Here is a 27352-nt window from a genome sequence, read left to right on the forward strand (position 1 = left end):
ACTCTAAATCATAAACCCTAAACTCTAAACTCTAAATCCTAAACTCTAAACTCTAAATCATAAATCCTAAACTCTCCTTTTATTTATTCTTTATGTCCTCTTTTTTCTTTTTTTCTTATTATTTTTTTCTATTGACTTATTAATATTTTTTTTTTTCTCCTTTTTTTATTAATTAATTATTTTTTAATTAATTAATTTTTTTTTTGATAAATTCATAATTGAGATATTATTTAGGGTTTAAAATTTAGGGTTTAGAATATAGGATTTAGAATTTATGATTTAAATAAATTAATTAGAGATTAGAGAGATAAATTAATTAATGGAAAAAAGCTCACTTAGACGTATATATTTGTACAACTAGCTCACTCACTTAGAAGTATGTACTAATAAAAGCTCATTTAAACATATGTACTATCAAAAATTGGCTCATTTAGCCTTTTTTAATAAATATGGTTAATTTTTATTTTTAAATTTATATATTTATTAATTAAATATTAGTATATTTTTTCTCTCCTTCTTTTTCATTAATTAAACTAGGTAATTTATTTTATTCTTAAATTTTTTAATATTTTAATATTAATTTCTCTTTTATATTTTATCTTATTTTTTTATTAGTTTTTATTTCTCATATTTTTAAATTCTCATTTTTTTAAAAAATTTAACAATTTATTTATGAATTTTATGTTTTACTGTAATATTTTGTTTTTGAAGGATTTTTTCTTATTTAATTTAATATAATAAAATTGAAAAAGGGTTTTTTCTTATTTAGTTTAATATAAATAAAAATGAAATTAATAATTTTTTATTTAATTGTTATTCACCACTTATATTAGTAGTAAATGAATTGTTTTTTCTAATATTTGATTATTACTCTTTTAGTATTTGATGAATGAATTTTTATTATTATTCAATTCTTAATTCTTTATTAATTTATTTTTGTGTTGAAGGATTTTTATTGCTGAAAAATTTTTATTGTTATATTTAATTATTGGGATCAAACAATTTTAAAATAATTAATAATTAATGTGAATATAAAAAATATATATAAAAAAGAAGAAATATAGATTTAAAATAGTTAATGATGAATGTTCATATATATATATAAAATTAAATTAAAATAATTAATCATAAATACTCGTATAGAAATAATAAAAAATATAAAAAAGAAAAAAATAAAGGTTCATTTATTAGTAATAAATGAAATAATAAATGTAAAGGAAAGAGAGAGAAAATATATTAATATTTTATTAATGAATATATAAATAAAAGTTAACCATGGTTACTAAAGGAGGTTAAATTAACCAATTTTTGATAGTACATACGTTTAAATACGTTTAAATGACCTTTTATTAGTACATATGTTTAAGTGAGCTAGTTGTACAAGTACATACGTCTAAATGAGTTTTTTTTTCCTTAATTAATTAGTGAGAAAGAAAGAGATAAATTAATTAATTAGTAGAGACATAAATAAATTAATTCAGAAAATTAGATTTGAGCGATTTCAAATTGAGCTAATGTTGTTTCTATGTTAAGAAAATAGATATAAATATTGCTTTGTATAAAAATATTTTTTTTTGTTAAATAATTTATTAATAAATATATAAGTAATTATAAGATATAATGTTTTTTCTTTGTTAAAATATTTATAGATATAATTAAATGTTTGGTATACAAATATTAAAAGATTTTTCTCTCTATATATATTAAAAGATTCACCACAATTACCTAAAAGAATGTGGAAATTCGATAATTGTTTGAGCGGCAGCCAGTTTACGAATGATAAGAAGCAAGTCAAATTACTTGACTATATATATTAATTGGAAGAATCAACTAGAGTTGGCTTCTCTTCTTCTTCTTTAATTATTCCTTCTTCAACTCACTTTTGGTATTTAAACACTTAATTAATTGCAACCATCATCTGCCTGCCGTCAACAATATAATTAAATCCATTCCTTCACACTTAATATAATATATTTAAGAGAACAAAAATATATACATCAACTTTTAAAAGTATATTTGAACTTGTTAAAAAAATATACCTTCACCTTCTAATTAATTTTGTTTAATTCAACATCTCATACTTTTTCAAAAAGAATTTAATTAATGAGTTTTGAGTTATCTGTTATTTTTATTGTTACCTGTCTTATTTAAAATAAATTATTTGAGTAAATAATTTTTCAAAAGAAAAAATAATGGGTATTTGATATTTTAGTCAATTATTTGAATTACGATGATTAACTATTAAATATATATAATAAATATTATATTACGACAAATTATTATTATATTATTATTATTTTTTTATAAATTTAATGAAATATTTAATTATTAGACATTAGTTATGTAATTTTATAATATTAAAGCTACTTATTTATTTTTAGCCTACAAAATCTTAGTATTCCGATGTTTCCATCCATTATTATTTTAGTCATTAATTGAGAGCTCTAATAAAACGATTATTACAATTTATTTTTAATAATCATTTTTTAATCTTTTTATTGATGTTTTATTTTTCATTGTTATAGTTTTTAATTTTTTCCGTTGTTGTTTCATTCTAACAATTAATGTTCATATTTTTATTTGTCTTAATCCAACCATACAAGATCCTTTTGTTGATTATTTAATCAACTATTACTATCTTGACTTTGAAAGAATTACAATACTCACAAGTATATTCTTGCATCTCTTTTGCTAATTTACTAATCAACACATTATCTTTCTGGCATTGGATTCACAAGTAAATTATAAATTCTGGTTCCGTCATTGCCTATGCAGCAGAAATATTGTTTTCATAAATTGGGTAGATGAGCTTTCTATCTAAAATTAGTAATTTAAGTGGCCCATAACTAAGAATTATATTATTATTATATAATAATAAGTAATCCAAATGGCCCATAACAAAGAATTATATAACTATTATATAAAAATAAGAAGTCAATTATCTCTTATATAATTGATTTTTAATTATAAATATTTACACTCCAACCATAAAATTAATAAATAGCCCATAACTAATAAATATTTACACTCCAACCATAAAATTAATAAATATTTACATGCAACCATAAAATTAATAAATATTTACATTCCAACCATAAAATTAATAAATAGCCCATAAAATTAATAAATAGCTCATAAATTGGGTAGATGAGCTTTCTATCTAAAAATAGTAATCTAAATATCCCATAACTAAGAATTATATAATTATTATATAATAATAAGTAATCCAAATGACCCATAACAAAATATTATATAACTATTATATAAAAATAAAAAGTTAATTGTCCCTTGTATAATTGATTTTTAATTATAAATATTTACACTCCAACCATAAAATTAATAAATAGCCCTAATTTAAAATTTTGTAATACATTATCTTAAAATTCCTAAAATTTCTAGAGCTAAAATTAAAAAATTTAATTTGTCCATTCAACATTGAAATTATTCTCAACTAAATTTGTATAATTGTTATGACGTTATTTTTTTATTTATTATTTTTATTGATATTTGTAGTGTTATAACTATTAGTGTTTATGTGAATATTTTTATCAAATATTTTCAAGTTGAGAATCTTAAAATTTAACAAAAATTTTTAAAGTTAAATTCAAAATGGAAGAGAAAAAACAATATTTTATCTTTATTTAAATAAAAATTTGACAATCATTCATTATTTGAACGGATAAAAAAATATATTAATTTCTAATGAGAATCTAAAATATAGTAATTTCTATCGTGTTATATTTGTTCGGTACAAAAACAAAAATTATTCGAGTAGATTATAAATCTTGGCTCCGCCATTGTCAATATCTTTTAAGTCTTTTTACTAAAATTAATCATTATCTCTTCAAAATCATTAACCATCATTATTTTTTTTCTCACTTTAATTTTTTCGAAAACCCCAATCCAAACACGGCCTAACATGAATCACCGTTTAATCAACGAATTATTATAACTTTGTATCAGTTTCACATAAGTTGACGGGATAGAATGTGATGATGTAATTTTAATTTATATTTATAATGTCATAAATATATATACTTATATTTTATTTTTATTTTTATATTTTAATATATCAATATAAATATATTAAGCATAAAATAAATATTTAATTTAATAAATAATTTATATTATAATTAGTTTAGTTAAAAGTGTTTTATATAATAAAAGTATAATTTTAATTCGTGTATAAAAAAAATGATACCTTGCATATAATCCATCAACTTGATATTTTTCGATGTGATTTTCAACCGAATAATTTGATACTTTTTGGACCTCTAAAATTAATTAAAATTTTATTCTATATGAAATTTTAGTTTGCAACTTTAATAATAAAAAATATTATAAATTTTGTATAATTAGATTAGATTAATATTTTTTTAATATATTTGTGTGACTTGTCTCAAACTAATTTAATATTATTTTACTCTCTCATTTATTTATTACATTAATTAAATTATTAACTATAATATTTAATACATTTTATTTTATTATTATATATTAATATCATTTAAATCTTTTACCAAAAACAAATCTTAACTCTTTAAAATCATTACTAATAATTATTTTTTCTCTATTCAAACTTTTAAGAAAACTCATTATTTTATTATTTGAGATTCAAAATTTGAATTATATTATTTAGAGTTTAAAATATCACAATTTTTATTATTTAAATTTTATTTTAAATACATTCATGGGTACTATTGGAGCATGGTTTATGGTGACAATAATGACATAGTGGTTTGCTGGCATGTATTCATAGTCTATTTTTCGTGACTATGTCTTAATTTAATTTGAAAAAAGAAGTATTTCTTAATTTATTTGACTGTTTCGTAATATATATATATATATATATGTGTGTGTAATATGAGTGGCCAATAATCATTCAAAAGTCAGATCTTTTGACCTTTGAAGTTTGAACTTCAATTTTAGAATGTTAAGTTAATGTTGAAAAAAATTGTGGGAGTTTCATCTATTTTTGTAATTGGTGTGTAATTCGATATTTAGAAGGATGTATATATATAGAAGATTATGATTATACTTGTATGTACTACAAGAATGTGGAGCCACATTCTATCTTTTTTTCATTATCAAAATTGTGTTTTTAAGTCTATTTTATAGAAAATTTGATCTAATCTAGCTTGTTAGGACCGAAACCGTCGGTGATGGTTGGAAGAGGTGAATCGATCCGGTTTAAAGAGCTAAACTAAAAATACATGTATTTATTCCTATTATTTTTTGGGTATATTATTTGGTCAACAAAAAATCGAAAAACATTTAATAATTAAAATAGACGATAAAAGATTATTCAAAATTCAATAGAACGGTGACGTTGAATGTTAGATCTCATAAATCTTTAGTTGAGAATCTTATTGTTTTATAGGAGTACATTTAAACCAATTAACTTGTTATTCTTATCCAATTTAAAATTTTATTTTGAATTTTTAAAGTTTTTTTTTTTTTTTTTTTAGTTGTGCTTAACTAATTTAAGAAAAAGATGGTGTTTTATAAAGGCGAGGCATTGCTTCTTATGATGATTTGGATGAAATCAAATATCCTTAATACTCATATTATCTCAAAAACCAAGTTATTATTATATTTTATTATCTAGCTATTTGATAGGTGGTGGGCATCTATTTCAAGATTATACATATATATATATATATATATTTAATATATATTTTTTCTTTTAAACATAGGAAATTATTATGATTCCCTCATCCTCACTTCAACGGTTCTAGATGTAAATGACTAATATAACTTGTTGATTAGTTAATTATTATTATTATATATATATATATATATATATATATATATATATATAATTATAATTATCGTACATTAATAATATTTAAACAATGTCATGTTTACTGGTACAATATATGTAGTCAATTCAATCAATTTTAAATTAAATTATAAATTAATGATATTGTAAAAACCAATTAATATTAATACTTACCTACAATATTTGTTTAAAAAAGTAGCTACAAACAAGTGAGTTAGTAATTAATTATTTAATTATAGATGTACATATGATATAAGGTAATTGTTAATACTGTATTTATGTTATATTATGATAGACAATTGTCTTGAAAAAAAAGACAAGATTCAACAAATAATTTTTTTATTACTTTTTATTTTTAAAATTATTTCATACAATTCAAATAAAAACCGTTTAATCCTAACATAAAAAAGAGAATTGAGAGTAAAATTGAATTTTAATATTTTAGACATTTTACTGTCCTAACAATGTTGGAGGAAGAATAAAATATGTATATTACTACTTCTTTCTTTACTCTATTATATAATAATGATATATTTTAATTAAAAAATATTATTATTAGAAAAACTAAACAAGAATCTTTATTTTAATTTATTGGCAATTTTTATCAATCTTTTTCTTATAAACAATGATTATCATCATAAAACTTTGACCGTAAAGAGATATCATATTTTATCACTGTTTCTTTATCCAGCAGATAATTTGTCATTCTATAATAAAAAATATTATCATGAGAAAAAATAAACAGAATAGAGATAATCTTCTCCCTATTTATCGTCAAATTTTGTTCTTTAATAAAAATTAATTAATATAAACCAAGTGGTAGGTGAAGCCATATCTGAATTATTTAAATAAAAATAAAAATAATGTACGGTCTTTCATTAAATCTGAAACAAATACCATCCATAAAGTGCTTACTTAATTCATCAAATCTCATCCTTTTGATCGAAATAAGTACATCCTGATCGGTTTATTTAGAAGGAAAAAAAAAATACATATCCAACAAGCCCTTCATGGTGAATTAGATTCAATTAATTTTGGGGGCGGGCAAAGTTAAAACCCACATACTTTCGTGAAAGAAAGAAAAATAATAATTGTTAATAAATGCAAAATGCGTCAACATTAAGAAAAATGAGGGTTTTATTAAGTGACATAGTTATTTTGAAATGGTACTGTATGTATATATGTTGTTGAAAGTCAGCAATTGAAGGAAAAAAATTACCTAATCTTGAAAGTGATGTATGCTTGCTTACCTTTTCAAACTAAACGAAACATAAAAGATTGACTTAGTTCATATTGTTCTTGATTCGTGCTAATGGAGTAAGAATTTGTTTATTTATTTTTATTTGAAATGTTAAAAAGAAACATAATCTCCGTGCGCATCTTGTAAATTGATATTACAAATGGTAAGAGGAGTTATAAGGTTAAAATTAATGATAACTTATTTAGAATATAAAAGTTAAAGAAACATAATAAATAAAAAAATATATTGGTATAAAGAAAATTGTGTTATGTCTTTAGTATAAAGGAGATAGTATAAAAGAGTATTTTTTTATTTACAATTTTTAGTAAGTTATTTGATTTTTTACTGTTATTATTTTTATTTTTAATTTATCATTAGATATTATTTTTAATTATTACATTTTAAATAGTTAATTAGATTTTGAATAAATATAGAAAAGTTTATTTTAATTTATAATTGATTTTAACTAATTCAAATATAATAAATTGATTATATAATATTTTAAATTGAAATTATTAGTATTATTTATAATTTATTATTCATTTTAATTATTATTTTTATAATTGAAAGTCAATAACTAGTGTCAGCTAACTTGTTACCTTCAAAATAATATATATATATATATATATGAAATTATTATATATTATTAATGATCATAATTAAAAGATTCAGTGTAGATAGAAAGGAACGGTAAGGACCCAAAAAATAATTTAAGACTAAATTATAACTATGGAAAATTGGTAAGCTACATAAATTATTTTTTAAAACAACTCTCGAAATGATGAACCTGATTTATATATAAAATAATAACATAATCTTTTGTCAATAACAACTTTCAGTAATTGTCAAATCCTTTAATTTTTTATTTTTAACATAATTCATTTCATAAAAAGAATAAAAAAAAATCCCAACATAATTCAAATTTGATCACCTATGGTTCTTTAATTAACTAGAAAATTTAAGTCATTCTAAATGAAGACCATAATTCTTAATGAAAAACAAACATAAAGGGCCTGAAATGAGTTCATTTAAAACCCAATTGTTTTTAGGGCCTGATAGTTTTGAATCCTATTTTAAAAATCCTTAGGATTTGGTTTCCTTTTTAAAAAAAAAATTGAGTTGTTCTATAAAAATAAAAAATAAAGTTACCTTTCTCATCATCATAATGAACTTTATGTATTTATTAATATTATAATTTGTATTAGAGGATAAACTGTTTAGTTCATATATGAAATGCACCTCAAATCATTGACATTATTTTGATAATTCTCAAACATTACATTTGATTTAGTGTTAAATCGATTTTATTTGTATAATTTTCATTTTATGATTATTATTTATGTTGTTGGTTGTAACTGAATTATATATATTTTAACAATGATCGGTTTTATATAGCGAATCGATTAATCATATATAGTTAGATTCCTTGTTTTAGGTGTTCGATTTTGGTGATTCGTTTTTGTACAATTAATGGTAAATGTACCATTGAAGTTATTGGAGATGATCAAATATGACCTCCAACTAAAAATCATTAAAGATTCACTCTTAATCTTGTAAATTAGTTATATAGACTTGTAGTCCAAGGCCAGTAATGAGTCTATATCTGTCTCTTCCAATTCTCTCTCTTTGTTGTTACCAGCTCACTTTCAAGAACAGCGCAGAACTTACGAAGTTTCTCTGGAGCTACAACAATAATGGCCACCGGAGGATATGGCGATGCTAGTCAGAAGATCGACTACGTATTCAAAATCGTGCTAATCGGAGATTCTGCCGTTGGCAAGTCTCAGATTCTCGCTCGTTTTTCTAGGAACGAGTTTAGTTTGGATTCCAAGGCTACGATTGGTGTCGAATTTCAAACAAGAACTTTATCCATCCAGCATAAGTCAATCAAGGCTCAGATCTGGGATACCGCTGGCCAGGAAAGGTTCGGTTCTCTTCTTATGAGTTATGATCACACTAGCTAGTACAAGTGATTGTATAGCCTTTTCTGATCTAGCTTTTTCTCGTTGCTTCCGTCTTTCTGAATCACTTTTATTTGCTTTTGCCTTCTTTTTAATTACTTCCTAGCTAGCTCTGCAGTGAGATAGATTGTCTTTCATGTTCAAATAACATTTTCTGGAACACCGTGGGAATTTAGATACTGGTGGTGATCAAAGACTTACATTATACAGACTGTTTTGTTTGCTACTTAATTACTACATGATATGCCAAATCTCACTAGCATTGGTGAAATTTTGTTTGTTTGCTAATTGTCAGATTGATTGATTGATTGATTAATAGGGAGTTGTTAGTATGTTATGCCAATTGTGGATCAACATAGTTCATTGCTTGATCTGAATCCATACAAATATGAGAATACAAAGCCAAAGAGATGTATAATTCATGACCAAGCTTTCATCAAAGGAAGTAGTAAGATTAACTGACAAATATTTACTGGTTCAATCCGAGTATTCATGGAGGAAAAAGATCTCTGTATATATGAGATATGGATTATGTATGTGTGATAGATCATAGATGATTTGTTGGGTTAGATTAACATTATGAATTGATTAGATCTGAACATCATTCTGTACAGATTTGCACAAAATGTGCATGACTTCATTGGCTATCTGTTTCTCATAAATGTAGTTGGTCATTCTTTGTGTTTAGGGTACTAATATGGATTATGGACCGACATTTAACATATATTCATTTTAATCACATAGAAGCTGTATCACAGCTGTTTGACAATACTGCTTCAAAGCAACTATTTAGCCTTGGAAAACTTTATTATGTCCAAACAACTGTAGTTAGCATGACTTTCTTTGCTTAATTTCATCTAGAGTTCCTTAGTTTGGTTTCTTCACAAGACCTTTGTGATTTTCTTCATGAGATATAATTCGGTTCTTTGTGTGTATTGTCTAATTGTAGGTGAGAAGACAAGACTTAGATTATTTGCAAAGTATTTTAATATTTTTTATAGTGATTTGAATAATTTGATTAATGGATTGATAGATGATGGAATAATTTAGGTTATTTTGGCCTTGTTCAATCTGGGCTATTTCTAAATTACCTTGTTCTTTATAAGTTATCAAAAAGTGAGTTATGTGGGTTAAAAGACATTAGGGGTATTATAAACATATAATGAAAAAATAATATTTTTCAAAAAGTAGAGTATATTCATTGATTTTATAATATATGATTGGATTGTGGGTTCTTTGATTAAACCCATGTAGCCTTCATGAAACAAAGCCTTGATGATTTGATTAATAAAATGGTAGATCAAAAGCTTAACTTTGTTTCTTTCATTTCCATGGCTATTATATATGTCAAACAGATACAGAGCAGTTACGAGTGCATATTATAGGGGTGCTGTTGGGGCAATGTTGGTATATGACATAACAAAAAGACAGACTTTTGACCACATACCCCGTTGGTTAGAAGAATTGCGTGCCCACGCAGACAAGAACATCGTCATCATTCTAATAGGTAACAAATCTGATCTGGAAGACCAAAGGGCTGTCCCTACAGAAGATGCCACAGAATTCGCCCAAAAGGAAGGCCTGTTCTTTCTAGAGACCTCGGCATTAGAAGCCACAAACGTGGAGAATTCATTCATGACTGTATTGACAGAGATTTTCAATATCGTGAACAAGAATAACCTTGTTGCAGGCGATGACCGAAATAACAATAATAATCCTGGGTCCCTTGCTGGTAAGAATATCATTGTTCCAGGCCCGGCCCAGGAAATTCCAACAAAAAACCGCGCTTGTTGTACGTCTTAGAGTGTCCCCTGCCCCGGTTCATTATTTTTCTTATGTGGGATTGTTTTGCATTATTCTGCTGTATATTGCAGTTATCTGCTATTTATTTATTTAAAAAAACATTTGATAGAGTATATGTTTTGGGAATAATGTCAAATTTATTTATAAAGTTGGACGCAAGTGTTAAATTTGTTTATTAAGTTGTAAAATTCTATTTATGTATACAAAGTTGTTAAAAAGTGTCAAATTTATTAAATTTAACAGATTTCTCTAACGTTATTAAAATGTAGTCCTGCTGTCAATGACATGTCATATCACGTATTATTTTTATTTATATTATTTTTATAATCAAATTTTCAAATTCAAACTGATCTTATCATAATAAAATTAAAATAACTTCAGGCCACAACACTTTTAAAAGAATGTCTTAGATGAAAATCGCAAAATGGATGATTATTATTGAAGTTTATTTTTTTCTGTAAGTAAATGTATAAACTTTAATCAATCTCTCTGTTTCGTTTTCTCGCAGAAGAAATTGACAACTACGTCCTCGAACAGGTGGATGTCGTCAATTGTGTCGGCTTCAATCCTGACTCCGTTCTCCCAACTCACCTCAAGACTCGCTTTCGTAAACTCAAATCGTTCTCAGCCCCTTCTTACGATTCAAATTTCAAGCTTCCTTCAACGAAGTATATGGGAAGATCTATTTATTAGTCAAATGATGATGAAGAAAAGAACAAGAGGCCAGAGCTGGAAAATGGGTATGTTTCTTCGCTATCTAATTCATCGAGTTCATTGGCTGTAAAGGAAAATCTCTCGCTAATGAAGGAAACCTAAGCAACGCAAAATCTAGATCAATAATTTTCCTTCGTATTCATGGAATCTGTATGAGTCTTCCTCGTCTCCTTCACTACCTAAGAAAATGGGTTGCTTCTGGTGCTCCCCGAAGAAGGATTAGTCGTCGAAGAAGAGAAAGCAAAGGGGAGGGATGATTCCGGCAGCATTTGTGTCGGATTGGGGAAGTGGCAACGTCGAGGAGTTGTTCTCGAACTTGAATATGCTTTCGAAGGAGCGGGAGAAAGTGTTGAAGATGGCTATGAAGGAGGAAGAGAAAAATAATCTCGAAGAATTTATAATCTCTAACGAAATCTATTATTGCTGGTGTTAGTTGTCGGAATTGTTGCCGGATTTGTATTATCGGGTGTTAGATGCAGATGCATTGAGAGATGAAGTTGTTTTTAATTTTATTTTTTTTTACTTTTTTTTAATGATAAGGTCCGTTTGAATTGGAAGATTTGATTATAAAAATAATATATATAAAAATAATACGTGGATATGACACGTCATTGACAGCAGAACTATATTTTAACGTCGTTAGAGAAATCTGTCAAATTTAATAAATTTGACACTTTTTGACAAGTTTGTATACATAGATAGAATTTTACAACTTAATAAACAAATTTAATACATCCATCCAATTTTATAAATAAAATTGACATTCTTTCCCTATATGTTTTTGGATGAAAGGAAGAGACTTGGTATTTAATTTATTTATAATAATGCAATTGAAAGATTATTTCTTTTGAAAATATTTTTATTAATTATTTAATGGGAGAATTGAATACTAAATTAATTGCTAATAAAATATAGTTTGGGTATATTTAACTTATTATTATTTTTATTTATAATATTATGTATATTTATTAATAGTTTTAAATATTAATAAATATTTTAAATTAAAAATAATATATTTGAAAATAAGTTTTATTAATTTTTGTTAATATATAGTTTTAAATATTAATAAATGACTTAAATTAAAATATAATATATTTTAAAATAAATGATATGAATATATTAAATTTTTATAAATATATAATTTTAAATATATTTAATATAAATATAATATATATAAATATTTAACAATATTTTAAAATTTTCAATCTCTTCCTTTCCTTATTTTAAAATTTTGAAAATTCACATCAATTTCTTTATTCATATTATAAATTATTTAAACTAAAAAATAATTTATTTTAAAATAAATAATATAATATATTAATTTTAAAATTTTTTATTAAATTAATTTTTTTAATTTAATTAAATGTGAGTAATTTCTCGCGTTTTACACATTATTTTTTTGTTTCCATTTATTTTATTTTATTTTTTAAAAAATGTTTAGATGATTCTTGTATGTTTATACATATTATAAGTTTATAGACAAGTAATTTATTATTATATATTTTTCACTTTTGAATTTTTTTTATTTTTTTTTTATATAATTTTTTATTTGTCAATTCATTTTTAAGTAATTTCACCTCTTCCTATTATTATTCATTTCAGATAAATTTATTTTATGTAATATGTACTTTTAGATAATTAATTAAATTTAGTTTGATTTTTAAAATTATAATTATAAATTAAAAAAATTATAATATATTTATATTTTATATTTTGCTTAATTATTTTATATATTAAAATACATATATTATAAATTATAAATTATAAATTATAAATAATAAATAAAAATATATGTTTTATTATTATAATAATTTTATATAAATATATAAAAATATTAAAAATAGATAGAATAGATGAGAGAGAATGAATAAAATAATTAGAAAGATATTAAATATACGAGAGAGAATGAATAAAATAATTAGAAATAAATTAAATGGATAAGAGAGAATATATAAATAAAATATTTAAAAGTGATAAGAGATAAAAACTTGAGATTATAAGCTAAATGTTGAGGAAAATGTAAAAAAAAAAATTGAGTTTAAACGTAAAATAAATTTGATTATAATTTTTTACGTGAGCTTATTAAGAAAAATTATTGTAATTTTGATTATAATTTTTTACGTAAAATTAAATATACTTAAACGCAACATTTAATAATCAAATAGGCCATAATGGTCCGCTTATTTTTCATATAAGTTGGTTTTTATTTAAACACAAAATATATTTTATTATGGTTTTTAGAAAATTATTTACTGTATTTAAATACAAAATATATTTTATTATGGTTTTTAGAAAATTATTTACAAACGCTAAATACTGAACGCAAACACTAAATCAAACGCGCCCTTTTTTATATTGAAAAATAATAATATTTTTTTGTGTGTGGATATCGATGATGAATTAGTAGCAGAGAGCGTGCAGATTAATTGTTGAATTGAAAAAGTGTGAAAAAGTGTACTGCAAAGTATCACGTCTTGTTAGTTGGGCTTTGTTTGAATCTCTAGTTAAAATATTTCATGCCTCTAATAACATTTACACAAATATAAATTTAAAATTCAATAATGTATAAAGTATAGCAGCACTATAGATTTACCAATTTTGTTAAGATTGAATAATTTTAACTTTGTTTTTTTAGTAATCACTTTTATTTAATATTATAAATGGGTACAATTTTATCACAACAATATTAAAAGAAATTGTAACTGGTAGGGTCTTGTTAAGTAAGATTATTTAAATAAATTAACCTCGTTTTTTTTATAATCTAAATTCAAAACCATAATAATGAGTGATGGTAAAGTGGTACCAATATATTATTATTTAATGTTTATTTTATTTTGGTAAAATGATCACACATACTCAAAATATACAATAATGTGAGTAATGAGGTAATGTTAAAAAATATAAGTAAAAAAAATACACATTTTGAGATTGTTTTTTTACACGTTACTTAAGAAAAGAGCACATTGATAATGCCAACAATAGGATACACTAAGGCCCACCCTTTAATATATTCATTTTTCTAAAATTTTAATTAAAATTAATTTTTAAAAAGTTGTTTTACCTATTATATCAAAAGTATCATTATCAAGATTCTTTATTAAAGAAGATTCTTTATTAAAGGTCGGTACATTTATAAATAAATAATTTATATCAGTAATTTAATATTAAAATTAAAGAAAATTATTTTGACTATGTCCGAACTCTTTAGTCAAAACTTTTGAATTCACATTAAATTAGTGATATAAATCATTTATTTATAAATATTATATAGATATAACATAAAATTTATTTTGTATAATTTTAAATTTTAATAATAAAGATTCAAAATTGTAAATTTTTTAAAAAATAATAAAATTAAAATCTAAATTCAAAATAATAAAGAGTTCTAATTTAACATTAGATATAGAGCTAGTTTGATTCAGCTTATTCTCAATAAGGGCTTATTGACACCAGTTTATCTAATTTATTCAATTTATTCTCAAATACGTTTGATATGATCTCAGCTTATTTAATAGTTAAACTTGGGTATGTTTGATACCCAATTTATTTATTTTTAATATTTATTTTAATAATTAATATCATATATAAATATAATGTTATATATATTTATTAATTTAATTTTAAATATTAATAAATTAATTAAATTAAAAAATAATATATATTTGAAAATAAATTATATTTATATATTATTTTTTATAATTTTATTGTTAATATATAATTTTAATTATTAATAAATGATTTAAATAATATATTTTAAAATAAATGATATGAATATTTTGATTTTTATAAATATATAATTTTAAATATATTTAATATAAATATGATATAATATATATATATATATAAATAAAAGTATTTAATAATATATTTTTTTTTATTTTCACACTTTCCTCTATGATCCAATCATTCAATTGTTAATTTATTTATTTTTTCTCTCACACTTTTACTATTATAATTCATTTCAGAATTAATTTTAATTGTAATTAGTATTTTAGTATTTTAGATAGTTAATTAAGACGATTTATAATTTCTAAAATTATAAATAAAAAAATATCAAAGTGTATTTATATTTTATATTTTGCTTAATTATTTTATATATTAAAATACATATATTATAAATAATAAATAAAAATATATTTAAATATATGTTTTTTGTTATAATAATTTTATATAAAAATATTATAAATATATGAAATAGATAAGAGAGAATGAATAAAATGATTAGAAAGAGATTAACTAGACTAGAGAAATTAAAAATAAAATGATTAGAAATAGATGAAAGAGAATGAATAAAAAAAATATTTAAAATTAATGAGAAAGAAAAACGTTTAAGTCTCAAAGGATGAGATTATAATCTTAAATGTTGAGGAAGAAGGTAAAGAAAAATTTGAGTTTAAACGCAAAAGTGTGTTTGATTGTAATTTTTTGCGTAAGCTTATTACGCAAAGTTACTGTAGCAGCTTATTACGTAAACTCTCATACGCGGCTTATTAACTTTAAATCAAAAACAAGGCCATAATATTTTTAAATAATTATAAGTTGTTTTTAAATATAAAAAAGAAAAAAAGAAAAAGTTTTGCATTGGCTTCAAGAAAGCTTATAAAATGGTGACAGAGAAGAGGATGAGGCAGTCCAAAATTTTCATTTTACTTCCCCAAAACAATTATTATGTTCTCCACCAGCACCGCCACCATCTCTTTCTTCTTCTTCCTCCTAATCTCACTAGCCGCCATCCACGCCGGCGACAACGGACCCAGTTATAGTAAACTCCGACATGGGTATTACTCCACCACTTGCCCTGATGCCGAAATCACAGTAAAAAATGTCATCAGAAAAAACATGATAATAGACCCCAGAAGCGCTGCTTCAGTTATGCGTTTTCAATTCCACGATTGCTTTGTAAATGTAAGATTTCTTCATCTCTTTCAACAGAGATTATTCTTTAACCAATCAATCTGACATATATATACAGGGATGCGATGCTTCAATGTTACTAGATGACACTCCAAACATGTTAGGAGAAAAGGAATCCCTCTCCAACGGAGGCTCTTTAAGATCATACGAGGTCATCGATGAAGCCAAAGCCAACCTCGAACAAATCTGTCCCGGAGTCGTCTCTTGTGCCGACATCATCATCATGGCGGCCAGGGATGCTGTACTTTTCGTATGTACCAACTTTCATCATTATTGGTTTTACCCTTAATCATACCCAGGTTCGAATTCGACTCATTTTTTAAAATTTTTGTTAATAGAGCGGAGGGCCGGATTGGGCGGTGAAATTGGGTAGAAAAGACAGTCTCACCGCCAGCCAAAAGGATTCCGATGACATCATGCCCACCCCAAGAGCAAACGCAACTTATCTCCTCAATCTCTTCCAGAAATTCAACCTCTCCGCCAAAGATCTCGTCGCGCTTTCCGGGTCTCATTCGATCGGTAAAGCAAGGTGTTTTTCAATCGTCTTTCGACTCTATAATCAGTCCGGGTCTGGTTTACCAGACCCGGCTATGAACCCTGAATACAGAAAGAAGCTGGACAAGCTCTGCCCAATGCCGGATGGTAACTTGAGTGTAACCGTCGACTTGGATTCGACGCCGGAATTGTTCGATAACCAGTATTTTAAGGATTTGGTTAATGGAAAAGGGTCGTTGAATTCGGATCAAACACTGTTTACGTTGCCCGAGACTAGGAAGTATGTGGAGAGATTCAGTAGAGGGGAGAAGGAATTCTATGAAGCTTTTGTGAAGGGGATGATCAGGCTGGGCGATCTCCAATCAGGTAGATCCGGCGAGATTAGAAGGAACTGTAGGGTGGTCAATCAGTTAGTGTTGGGAAGAAGAACTGAAGGAGTTTCAAGGAAAACATCTCTTACTTAATTGATCAGATATCACTTTCAAAGTTTCTATGTTTAATTAAGGTCTAAGGATAATATTGTTGATCGATGATTACTTCTTAATTTTAAATAATCACTTTAGCAGTTTTACTTTTGAAGTTTAAAACTTAAAATTTATCATGATACAAGTTTTTTTTCAAAGTAGACAAAAAAGAAGAAGAGAGGAATGTTGTTTCACCATATTTTGGTTATATGTTAGCTTAATATATGGAAATGTGCCCAATGATAATAATAAGCCTTCAATATTTACACATCTGCTGTAACCACTTGAAACTAACCCATTTGGTTTCTTTATCTTAATTGGCCTGGTCTCTATTGTTCCATGCCAAACTTTCATTGCAACAAATGGAGAATAAAACTTGATTTAATAAAAAGCTGAACAACTCTCTTTTTTCTTTGAGTTTAATCCAAAGAATCCCACTTCCACAGTCAAAAGTTATTTTCATTGAATATTATTTTGAAAATGCAAGTTTCATAAAGTTGGATAAGGATTCCTATGAGAAAAGGACAATGATAGCTACAATAACCAATATACACAAGGTGCATCCATGGTCCCCTTGGGCAATACAAGTACAAGTGAAAGGTAAATAACTACTACTTTCTAGAATGTATTAAACTAAATATATAAATTTGAATTAAATGCAAGTATTTGATAAACAACTATTAGGGGTGTGTTACGTGTGTGTAAATAGTAAATTCCATTATCTAACTTATAAATATATATATATATAATAATATTTAATTTGATGTAGCATTATAGAATTATTATATATTGAAAAATAAATTAGATGATAAATATTTTTAATTAGAATAATATATAAATAAGATAAAAAAATAAAAATTATTTTTATTAAAAAATTTATATAATATATTAAGAAAATTAAGATATAATAATAACGTACCGTTAAGATGAAAAGGCAGAAGTTGAGCCAGCAAAATATTTGATTCATATTAGGAATAATTTTTTAGCATTAAGTAAGAGATATTAATTCACTGTAACTTAAAAAAAAATATGCATGATGACATGTCAAAAATTACGACATAATTTATAAGATCAGTATAAGTACAACAAATTTTTAGGTTGGGGATAAAATTAAGAAATATTCATAACCTCATTGAAAAATATATTAAAAGACATTGCAATCGTGTTAGGTTCTTGTTCTTTGTTTAGTAAGATTATTTAAACAAATTTTAAATAATTAATCTCATTTTATTTATAAATTAAATCAATTAAAATTTTATTTATTTATTTTATTAAATATTAACATACTTTATATTTTAACACTTAGTAACAACTTTTTTATAATCCTAAACTAAACAAAATTATTTTAATAATTTAAATCCAAAACCTTAATATTGAGTGAGTGGTGTGAGGAGGTGGTACCAATATTATTATTTAATGCTAATCTTATTTTCGATATAAGAAAATTTGGTACTTGTGACATTTATTTCTTACAGAATTTTTGACAAATATATAATTAATGATATATTTTTCAATTATATAAAACGTGTTAGTATTCCGGTTGAAACATTTGTGACGTTTTTCCAACGTATAATATCATTGTTTTTACTTCCGAATCTACGACGATATTTTTGACGAATTATTTCATTGGAAATTTTCTATAGGAATATTCGTCAAAAAATTTGTTATGTTTTTTAAGTTTCCGACGATAGTTTCGACGGATTATTTCATTTGAAAATTTCTGTCAAAAAAGTTCCTCATGTTTTATACAACGGAATTTCCGACGAATATTTCAACGATCTTTTCTTCGTAAAATTTCATTGCAATATTTTCATATAAATATCTTTCAAAAATTAATATATTTCTTTTAAATTTTATTTTATACTAAAATTTTATTTTTCATCGTTATACCTTATAATACATTACATTGAAAACTTTAATAATAATATTTTAAATAAATAACTAACTATTTTTATAATTATTAAGTTTAAATTTATTAAAAAAACATTCTCTCAATAATTTTTTACAAAAAGTAAATGTTTGTTTTTATTGATATTTTAGCTTATAATGTTCTGTTTCAATTGATTTGCTCCAACTCATTTATCGAGGGTCTGATTCATATTTTGTATCACATAAATGCAAATATGATAGGCTTATTGTTCATTATTATATATTATTTTTTTTATTATAGAATAATTTTATAAGTATTTAGATGGTTTAAAAAATTAAATTTTATAATTTTCTATTAAGTTTAACATCACAATTATAGACTACCTAACTTTAATTTTAACTTACGATGAATTAACTCAACCTTTTAAGTTGATTACTCGTTTGACATTGTTTTCAAGTATATATCATATCCCAAGTATATATTGAGGAGAAGATAAATCAGCAAAATCTGGATTTATCAACTTCACCAAAATTTACATGTAATTACAATACAAGTATTCAATAAAATACACAGTGCAAAGCTCTTTAGACTACCCACAGCAGGGTGTCAAATTTTTTCATTTAACACCCTGCCACGTCAGCTTAACACCTCTTTTAACACCCACTTTTTAACATGTCATACAGCAGCGTGTTATTCAAGGTATCAAAATTACTTTTTCACTTTCTCTCACTTCCACATCATTTAAACATATACATAATTTCATTTTTTTTTTAACCACAAACAATATTATTCATCACTTCATTCACCACAAACAATATTTTTTTTGGTGTCCAAATGACACAAACCACGTCTCTATTTATAGATCGTGAAAAATAAAAAATATTGATATAATTTTTTTTTTTTTTTTATTGATCAATTATTATTAAAATGTATTTTTAAAATAAGAAAATTAAAATCAAAAGTAAATATTAAACTGCCACATGGCAGCGTCTCATTGGCCAAACAAAATTTGACACCCGTATCAAATTTTGACACCCAAAATTTGATCCCCATTTTTGCCCCCCTGCTGCCTCCCACCCTCCTCTTTTGACACCCAAATAACACCTTAATTAATCCCCTGCTGCGGCTGGTCTTAGTATATATCTATCAACTTCAACCTATATATGTCTCATCATCTGTCAATAACCTAGCTAGCTACTTGTCTGCATAATTAATTTAGAGAAACTAAACTAGAGCAGCCTGACATATGTACGTACGTGTAGTAAAAATATTCTTAAATATTTTGAGCTTATAGGCTAGCTAGTACCTTAATTCTTAATCTAAAAGATACAAATCATTCCAAACAAGCAACAATATTATTGATGAATGGTAATTAATTAATGCCTTATAGGCTGCGAGTACCTACCTTAAATCATTATAATCATATATACTTGAGAACCATAAGTGCTTCAACAGGTGTTCTTTGTTCTTGTTCTCCTTCTCCTTCTCCATTATTTTTTGGAATTGTTACTCATTGTAACAATTTGGACCTTCCAATAGAAAATACAAACTCATGAAGCAGACATTTGACAGATAAAACCATACTAATATATATGCCAGAAGAGGTAAGAAATATATCAGGTAAATGACCTTCACATATGTTCCTCCTGTAGGCATAAATTATTTAACCGTCCGGACGAAATTCAACCGAACTATTAAGTAAACAAATGAACATCGAGTTGAGAGAACTTTAAAAGGAAAAAGGTGGATTGATCAACCTATAATACTACTAGTAAATTATTTTCTAGAGCTTCATGATACACCACCTCCTTTGACAGATAAGATCATTTTAAGGTCAAAATTTTATTGCAACAGTTCACTAATAAATAAAAAGGGGAGCAATAGACAAGTAAGTATGTTAAACATTGTATAGTGTAAAAGAGATCAATCCACTAAAGTCTAACATACCCGAAATATGTGGGAAATTAAGAAAGAGAATGAATTGAATAATATACACTTGGTTCTCAAGATTATATATCCAACTCCACTATTCAGTGTACGTATATAGTTAAGTAAAAATCTGAGTTCAATAATGCTCTCAATCAAACTCAACCCAAAATTAATCCAGAAAAGAAAAGATGAAGCAAATTAAATTCTAACATTTCTGCTATCAACAGGTTTCTACACAAAAGGCTTTCAGAAATGAGGGAATCGCACTTGATCAACAAAATCTTCCTCCTCAAGGAAGTATTCCAACTCTTGATATGGACAGGAATTCCATACTTTTCAAGACGCTTCATTTTTAGACATTCAAAAAAAGAGGGAATATTCTAAAAAGTTCAACTATTAAAAATTGAAATCGTCGATAACACAAGTTCTTCAGTAATTTTTTCTCAAAAAGAAATCTTCATGAAATCATTTATAACCCTTCATAAGTATCTGATTGTTTGGACAAGTTTAGCAGGTCAAAAATAAAACAAGTATAATGCTATAATATGATTCTTTAAAGCTTTTGAAAATGATACTCCATAAGGAAAAAGGGAATTAACTTGAGATATTTTTTTTTTTTTTTTGAGAACGCTGGGTTCCGCTACTCCTATGGAGTGCGACTAATCCCCGCGGGTTAAGTACATAGCCCGCAAACATACTTAACCAATTAACCAGGCGCAGAACTTGCCGCCTGACGGGCTCGAACCCAGGACCTCATGGAGGCCTGGGGGATATCCACCTCTTGTTGCCACTAGGCTAGAAGAGGGGATAACTTGAGATATTTTGACTACAAACCTCGTACACCATTCTTTGATCATGAAGAAGATGTCGCATCTCCAATTCATTCACAAGAAAATGTCTGAAACAGTACATGTTCTTTAACCAATTTGACACATAATATTGGTCTAGGAAAAAAATAAAGGGTGGGAAAAAACAAACGTATTTAAATGAATAGAAGGCAATCATGCAATCACATATTGGTCACATAAACATTAACATGCCGGAAGGATTTATAGTGAGTTATATATGCAAAGATAACTAAATAAAAAAAATTTAATATGGAAATTTTATTAATTAATTCGCACATACTCAAATTATATAATAAAGTGAGTATGTAGGGCCCTTTTGGGCTGATCCAGCCCCATTAGAAAAAAAATGTGGATATTTATTTCAATCACTAAGCTACAATTTTTTTTAAATACAATTGACTAAATATCACACTATCGAAATAAATGGGTTATCATGAGAGTGAGCTGCCCTAACCCGAGAGCTTGCCAGGCTTACCCCAGGCCAGCCCGTATATAGGTTATGTTAAAAGTATTAGATAACTATAATGAAGTGAAAAAAATACACATAAATGAAGGGATTATTGTACACATTATTTAAAAAAAATGAAAATTTCAAATTTAACACCCTCTGAGCAATTGATAATGCTAACACTGGGATACACTAGGCCCACCCCTTTAATATTTTTTTTTCTGAATTTTTAATATTTATATATCTTTAAAATAATATATAATTTATACACAAATATTAAAATTAATTTTTAAAAAGTTGTTTTACCTCCAATTTAACCACATAATATATTTAAATGATTATGAGTTGTTTCTAAATATAAAAAAAATAAAAAAAAATAAAATAAAAATTGCATTGAGTTCAAGAAAGGTTATAAAATGGTGACACTGAGGGAGGAGGTAGTCCAAAATTTTCATTTTGAATCACTTTTCCCAAAACAAATTATGTTCCCCACCAGTAGCACCGTCTCTTTCTTCTTCTTCTTCTTCCTAATCTCACTAGCCGCCCTCCACGGCGGCGACGGAGCCAGTCATAGTAAACTCCGACATGGGTATTACTCCACCACTTGCCCTGCTGCCGAAATCACAGTCAAAAAAGTCATCAGAAAAAACATGATTAGTGAACCCAGAAGCGCTGCTTCTGTTATGCGCCTTCAGTTCCACGATTGCTTTGTCAATGTAAGTAAGATTTCTACATCGATTTCTTTCAAACAAAACAATATGACATATATATTATATATATGTATATATACAGGGATGCGATGCTTCACTGTTACTAGATGACACTCCAAACATGTTAGGAGAAAAGGAATCCTTCGCCAACGGAGGCTCTTTAAGAAGATACGATATCATCGATGAAGCCAAAGCCAACCTCGAACGAATCTGCCCCGGAGTCGTCTCTTGCGCTGACATTATCATCATGGCGGCCAGGGATGCTGTATTTTTCGTAAGTACAACCAACCAACCTTTCCTTTTATAATAATATGATATAATATTGTTGGTTTCCTTATATATTTTGTTAATAGAGCGGAGGGCCGGATTGGGCGGTGAAATTGGGTAGAAAAGACGGTCTCACCGCCAGCCTACAGGATTCCAATGATATCATGCCCACCCCAAGAGCAAACGCAACTTATCTCCTCGGTCTCTTCCAGAGATTCAACCTCTCCGCCAAAGATCTCGTGGCGCTTTCCGGGTCTCATTCGATCGGTAAAGGAGATTGTATTGGAATGGTCTTTCGACTCTATAATCAGTCCGGGTCTGGTAAGCCTGACCCGGCTATGGAAATTGGATACAGGAAGAGGATGGAGAAGTTCTGCCCACCGTGGGGTGCTATCTCGAATGTAACCGTGGACTTAGATCCGACGCCGAAAGTGTTCGATAACAAGTATTATAAGGAATTGATTAAGGGAAAAGGATTTTTTAATTCGGATCAATCACTGTATACGTTGCCCGAGACTAGGAAGTATGTGGAGAGATTCAGTAGAGGGGAGAAGGAATTCTTTGAAGCTTTTGCCAAGGGGATGATCAAGATGGGCGATCTCCAATCAGGTAGATCCGGCGAGATTAGAAGGAACTGTAGGGTGGTCAATCACCATCATTGATTAATTAGCTGCTGTTTCAAGGAAGAAGAAGAAGAAGAACTGAAGGAGTTTTAAGGTTGAAGACATCTGATCTAATTACTTACTTAAATCAGATATCACTTTCTAAGTTTCGTCTAAGTTTAATTAAGTGTAATGTTGCATGATGATGATTGCTTTTTAATTTTATGAATTTGATCGACATTTTAAATAATCACTTTTGCAGTTTTACTTTTGAAGTTTATCATGATACAAGTTTTTTTTCAAAGTAGACAAAACAATAAAACAAAACAAAAAAAAAAAGAGCAGTGATTGCAGATGAATGTTGTTTTTAAGCGTTTACCATATTTGAACTTTGGTTGTATGCTAGCTTAATGTATGGAAATGTGCCCAATAATAAGTCTTTAGAAACAAAAGACATTAATGTACGGGAAGAAAAGTTGATTTAATAAAAAGCTGAACTTTTTTTTTTTTGTCATTACAGTTTAATCCCTTTAAATATTATATATATTTAAATTAAGCTAATTTCATTAATGAAATAAGATTGTGAGTAAAATAAAATTCATAATAAATTTAACGGTAAATTTAATTTAAATTATAATTAAATATTAATTATTTAATTAATATTTATTGTCTAATTAAAAAATTAAAATATAATATTATGATAAATATTTATCTTTAATTGCTCTCTCAATACCTATAAAATAGACTTTACTTTTTAATTAGCTAGCATTGACTATGGTAACTAAAAAGAAAACATATTAATATACTCATTTGGTTTCTTATCTTAATAGCCTTGTAGTCTCCATTTTCTATGTCATTTCAACAAATGGGAAAAAAAAGTTAATTTAATAAAAAACTGATTTTTTTGTCTTTACAGTTTACCTTTAAATATCATCGTATATTAAAATTAAGCTAAATTCATTAATAAATGGAATAAGATTGTGAGTAAATAAAATTCACAATAAATTTAAACGTGAAGTAATGGTAAATTTAATTTAAATTATAATTAAATATTAATTATTTAATTAATATTTAATATCTAATTAAAAAATTAAAATAAAATGTTATGATAAACATTTAACTTTAATTGTTCTATAATATCTAAGACTCTACTTTTTAATTAGCTGGCATTTACTATCGTAAATAAAAAGAAAAGACATTTCTTATCTTAATGTCATTGTCTCTATTTTTTATGTCATTGCAACAAATAGGTAAGAAAATTTGATTTAATAAAAAGCTTAACTTTTTTTTTCTTTACAGTTTACCTTTAAATATCACATATATTAAAATTAAACTAATTTCATTAGTAAATGGAATAAGATGGTTAGTAAATAAAATTCACTTTAAACGTGAATTAATTAATTATATATTAATTATTTAATTAATATTAAATGTCTAATTAAAATATAATATTATAATAAATATTTAACGGTAAATTTAATTTAAATTATAATTAAATATTAATTATTTAATTAATATTAAATGTCTAATTAAAATATAATATTATAATAAATATTTAACTTTTAATTGTTCTATCAATACTTATAAACTTAACTTTTTAATTAATTAGCATTGAACTGTAATTAAAAACAAAAAATATTAATATAATCATTTGGTTTATTATCTTAATGACCTTTCTTTTTGTATTCCAATGTAACAAATGGAGAAGAAAAGTTGATTTAATAAAAATTTAAATTTTTTTTTTTTACGGTTTAATATTTTGAATATCACATATATTAAAATTAAACTTATTTCATTAATAAATGGAAATAAAATTATGAGTAAATAAAATTCACAATAAATTTAAACGTGAATTAACGATGAATTCAATCTAAATTATAATTAAATATTAATTATTTAATTAAAAAATTAAAATATAATATTATGATAAACATTTAACTCTCCTAAGACTTTACCTTCTAATTAGTTAGCATTGACTATCATAACTAAAAATAAAAAACATTGAAATAACCATTTAGTTTATTATTTGAATGGTCTTCTCGTCTCTTTTTCTATGCCATTGCAACAAACGATGACGAAAAGTTGATTTAATAAAAAGCTGAACTTTTTGGTCTTTACAGTGTAATCCGTTTGAATATCACATATTGATATTGAGCTGATTTCATTAATGAATAAAAATAAAATTATGAATATTAGATTTAAACGTGAATTAATAGTGAATTTAATTTAAATTATAATTAATTATTAATTAATTAATATTTAATGTCTAATTAAAAAATTAATCTATAATATTATGATAAACATTTAACTTTAATTGGTCTATTAATAGATATAACTTTGCTTTTTAATTAGCTAACATTTACTGTCGTATCTAAAAACAAAAGACATTAATATAACCATTTGGTTTATTATCTTAATGGCCTTTTTAGTCTCTATTTTCTATGTCACTGCAACAAATGGAGAAGAAAAGTTAATTTAATAAAAAGTTTTTTGTTTAAATTTTTTTTGTCTTTACAGTTTAATCTTTTGAATATTTATTGAAATTAAGTTAATTACATTAATGAATAAAAATAAAATTTTGAGTAAATAAAATTCACAATAATTTTAAACGTGAATTAACGAGGTGAATTTAATTTAAATTATAATAAAATGTTAATTATTTAATTAATATTAGGATAAACATTTAACATTCATCTATAGACTTTACTTTTAATGTAAAAAAAATAGGCATTAATATACTCAGTTGGTTTATTATTTTAATGGTCTTGTCTTGTCGTCTCTTTTTCTATGTCATTGCAACTAATGGGAAATAAAAGTTGATTTAATACAAAGTTGAACTTTTCTTTTACAATTTAATCTTTTTAATATAACATATATTAAAATTAAATTAATTTTTTAATGAATGAAAATAAGATTGTGAATAAATAAAATTTACAATAAATTTAAATGTGAATTAACGGTGATTTTAATTTAAATTATAATTAAATATTAATTATTTAATTAATTAATGTTTAATTAAAAAAATAAAATATAAAAATTATGATAAACATTTCATTTAACTTTTAATTGGTTTATAATACATATTGGTTTTACTTTTTAATAAGCTAACATTGACTATCGTAACTAAAAACAAAAGACATTAATATACCCAGTTAGTTTATTATCTTAATGGTCTTGTTTTGTAGTCTCTTTTTCTATGTCATTGCATCAAACTTAAAAGAAAAGTTGATTTAATAAAAAGTTGAAATTGTTTTACTCTTTAATCCCTTTAAATATCACATATATTGAAATTAAACTAATTTTAT

At 25.1% G+C, this 27352-nt stretch overlaps 3 protein-coding genes across 3 annotated transcripts; all 3 read left to right on the forward strand.

Annotated features, from left to right (window-relative positions):
* The first annotated feature begins 8633 nt into the window (after positions 1-8633).
* Positions 8634-10889, forward strand: LOC124932638 (ras-related protein Rab11D-like). The gene is made up of 2 exons (XM_047473297.1): positions 8634-8946; positions 10339-10889. Exons 1-2 carry the CDS (start codon positions 8717-8719, stop codon positions 10784-10786), a joined length of 678 nt encoding a protein of 225 aa, XP_047329253.1. The 5' UTR covers positions 8634-8716; the 3' UTR covers positions 10787-10889.
* Positions 10890-16145: 5256 nt separating this feature from the next.
* On the forward strand, positions 16146-17471 carry LOC124931823 (peroxidase 17-like). Its single transcript, XM_047472396.1, has 3 exons — positions 16146-16405; positions 16473-16664; positions 16753-17471. The coding sequence occupies exons 1-3, from the start codon at positions 16169-16171 to the stop codon at positions 17371-17373; spliced, it is 1050 nt and encodes a 349-aa protein (XP_047328352.1). The 5' UTR covers positions 16146-16168; the 3' UTR covers positions 17374-17471.
* A 5472-nt stretch (positions 17472-22943) lies between these two features.
* On the forward strand, positions 22944-24250 carry LOC124932598 (peroxidase 17-like). The gene is made up of 3 exons (XM_047473254.1): positions 22944-23184; positions 23261-23452; positions 23532-24250. The coding sequence occupies exons 1-3, from the start codon at positions 22951-22953 to the stop codon at positions 24105-24107; spliced, it is 1002 nt and encodes a 333-aa protein (XP_047329210.1). The 5' UTR covers positions 22944-22950; the 3' UTR covers positions 24108-24250.
* Positions 24251-27352: the final 3102 nt, after the last annotated feature.

This window comes from Impatiens glandulifera, chromosome 3, assembly GCF_907164915.1.
Source record: "Impatiens glandulifera chromosome 3, dImpGla2.1, whole genome shotgun sequence".
NCBI classification, from domain to species: Eukaryota; Viridiplantae; Streptophyta; class Magnoliopsida; order Ericales; family Balsaminaceae; genus Impatiens; species Impatiens glandulifera.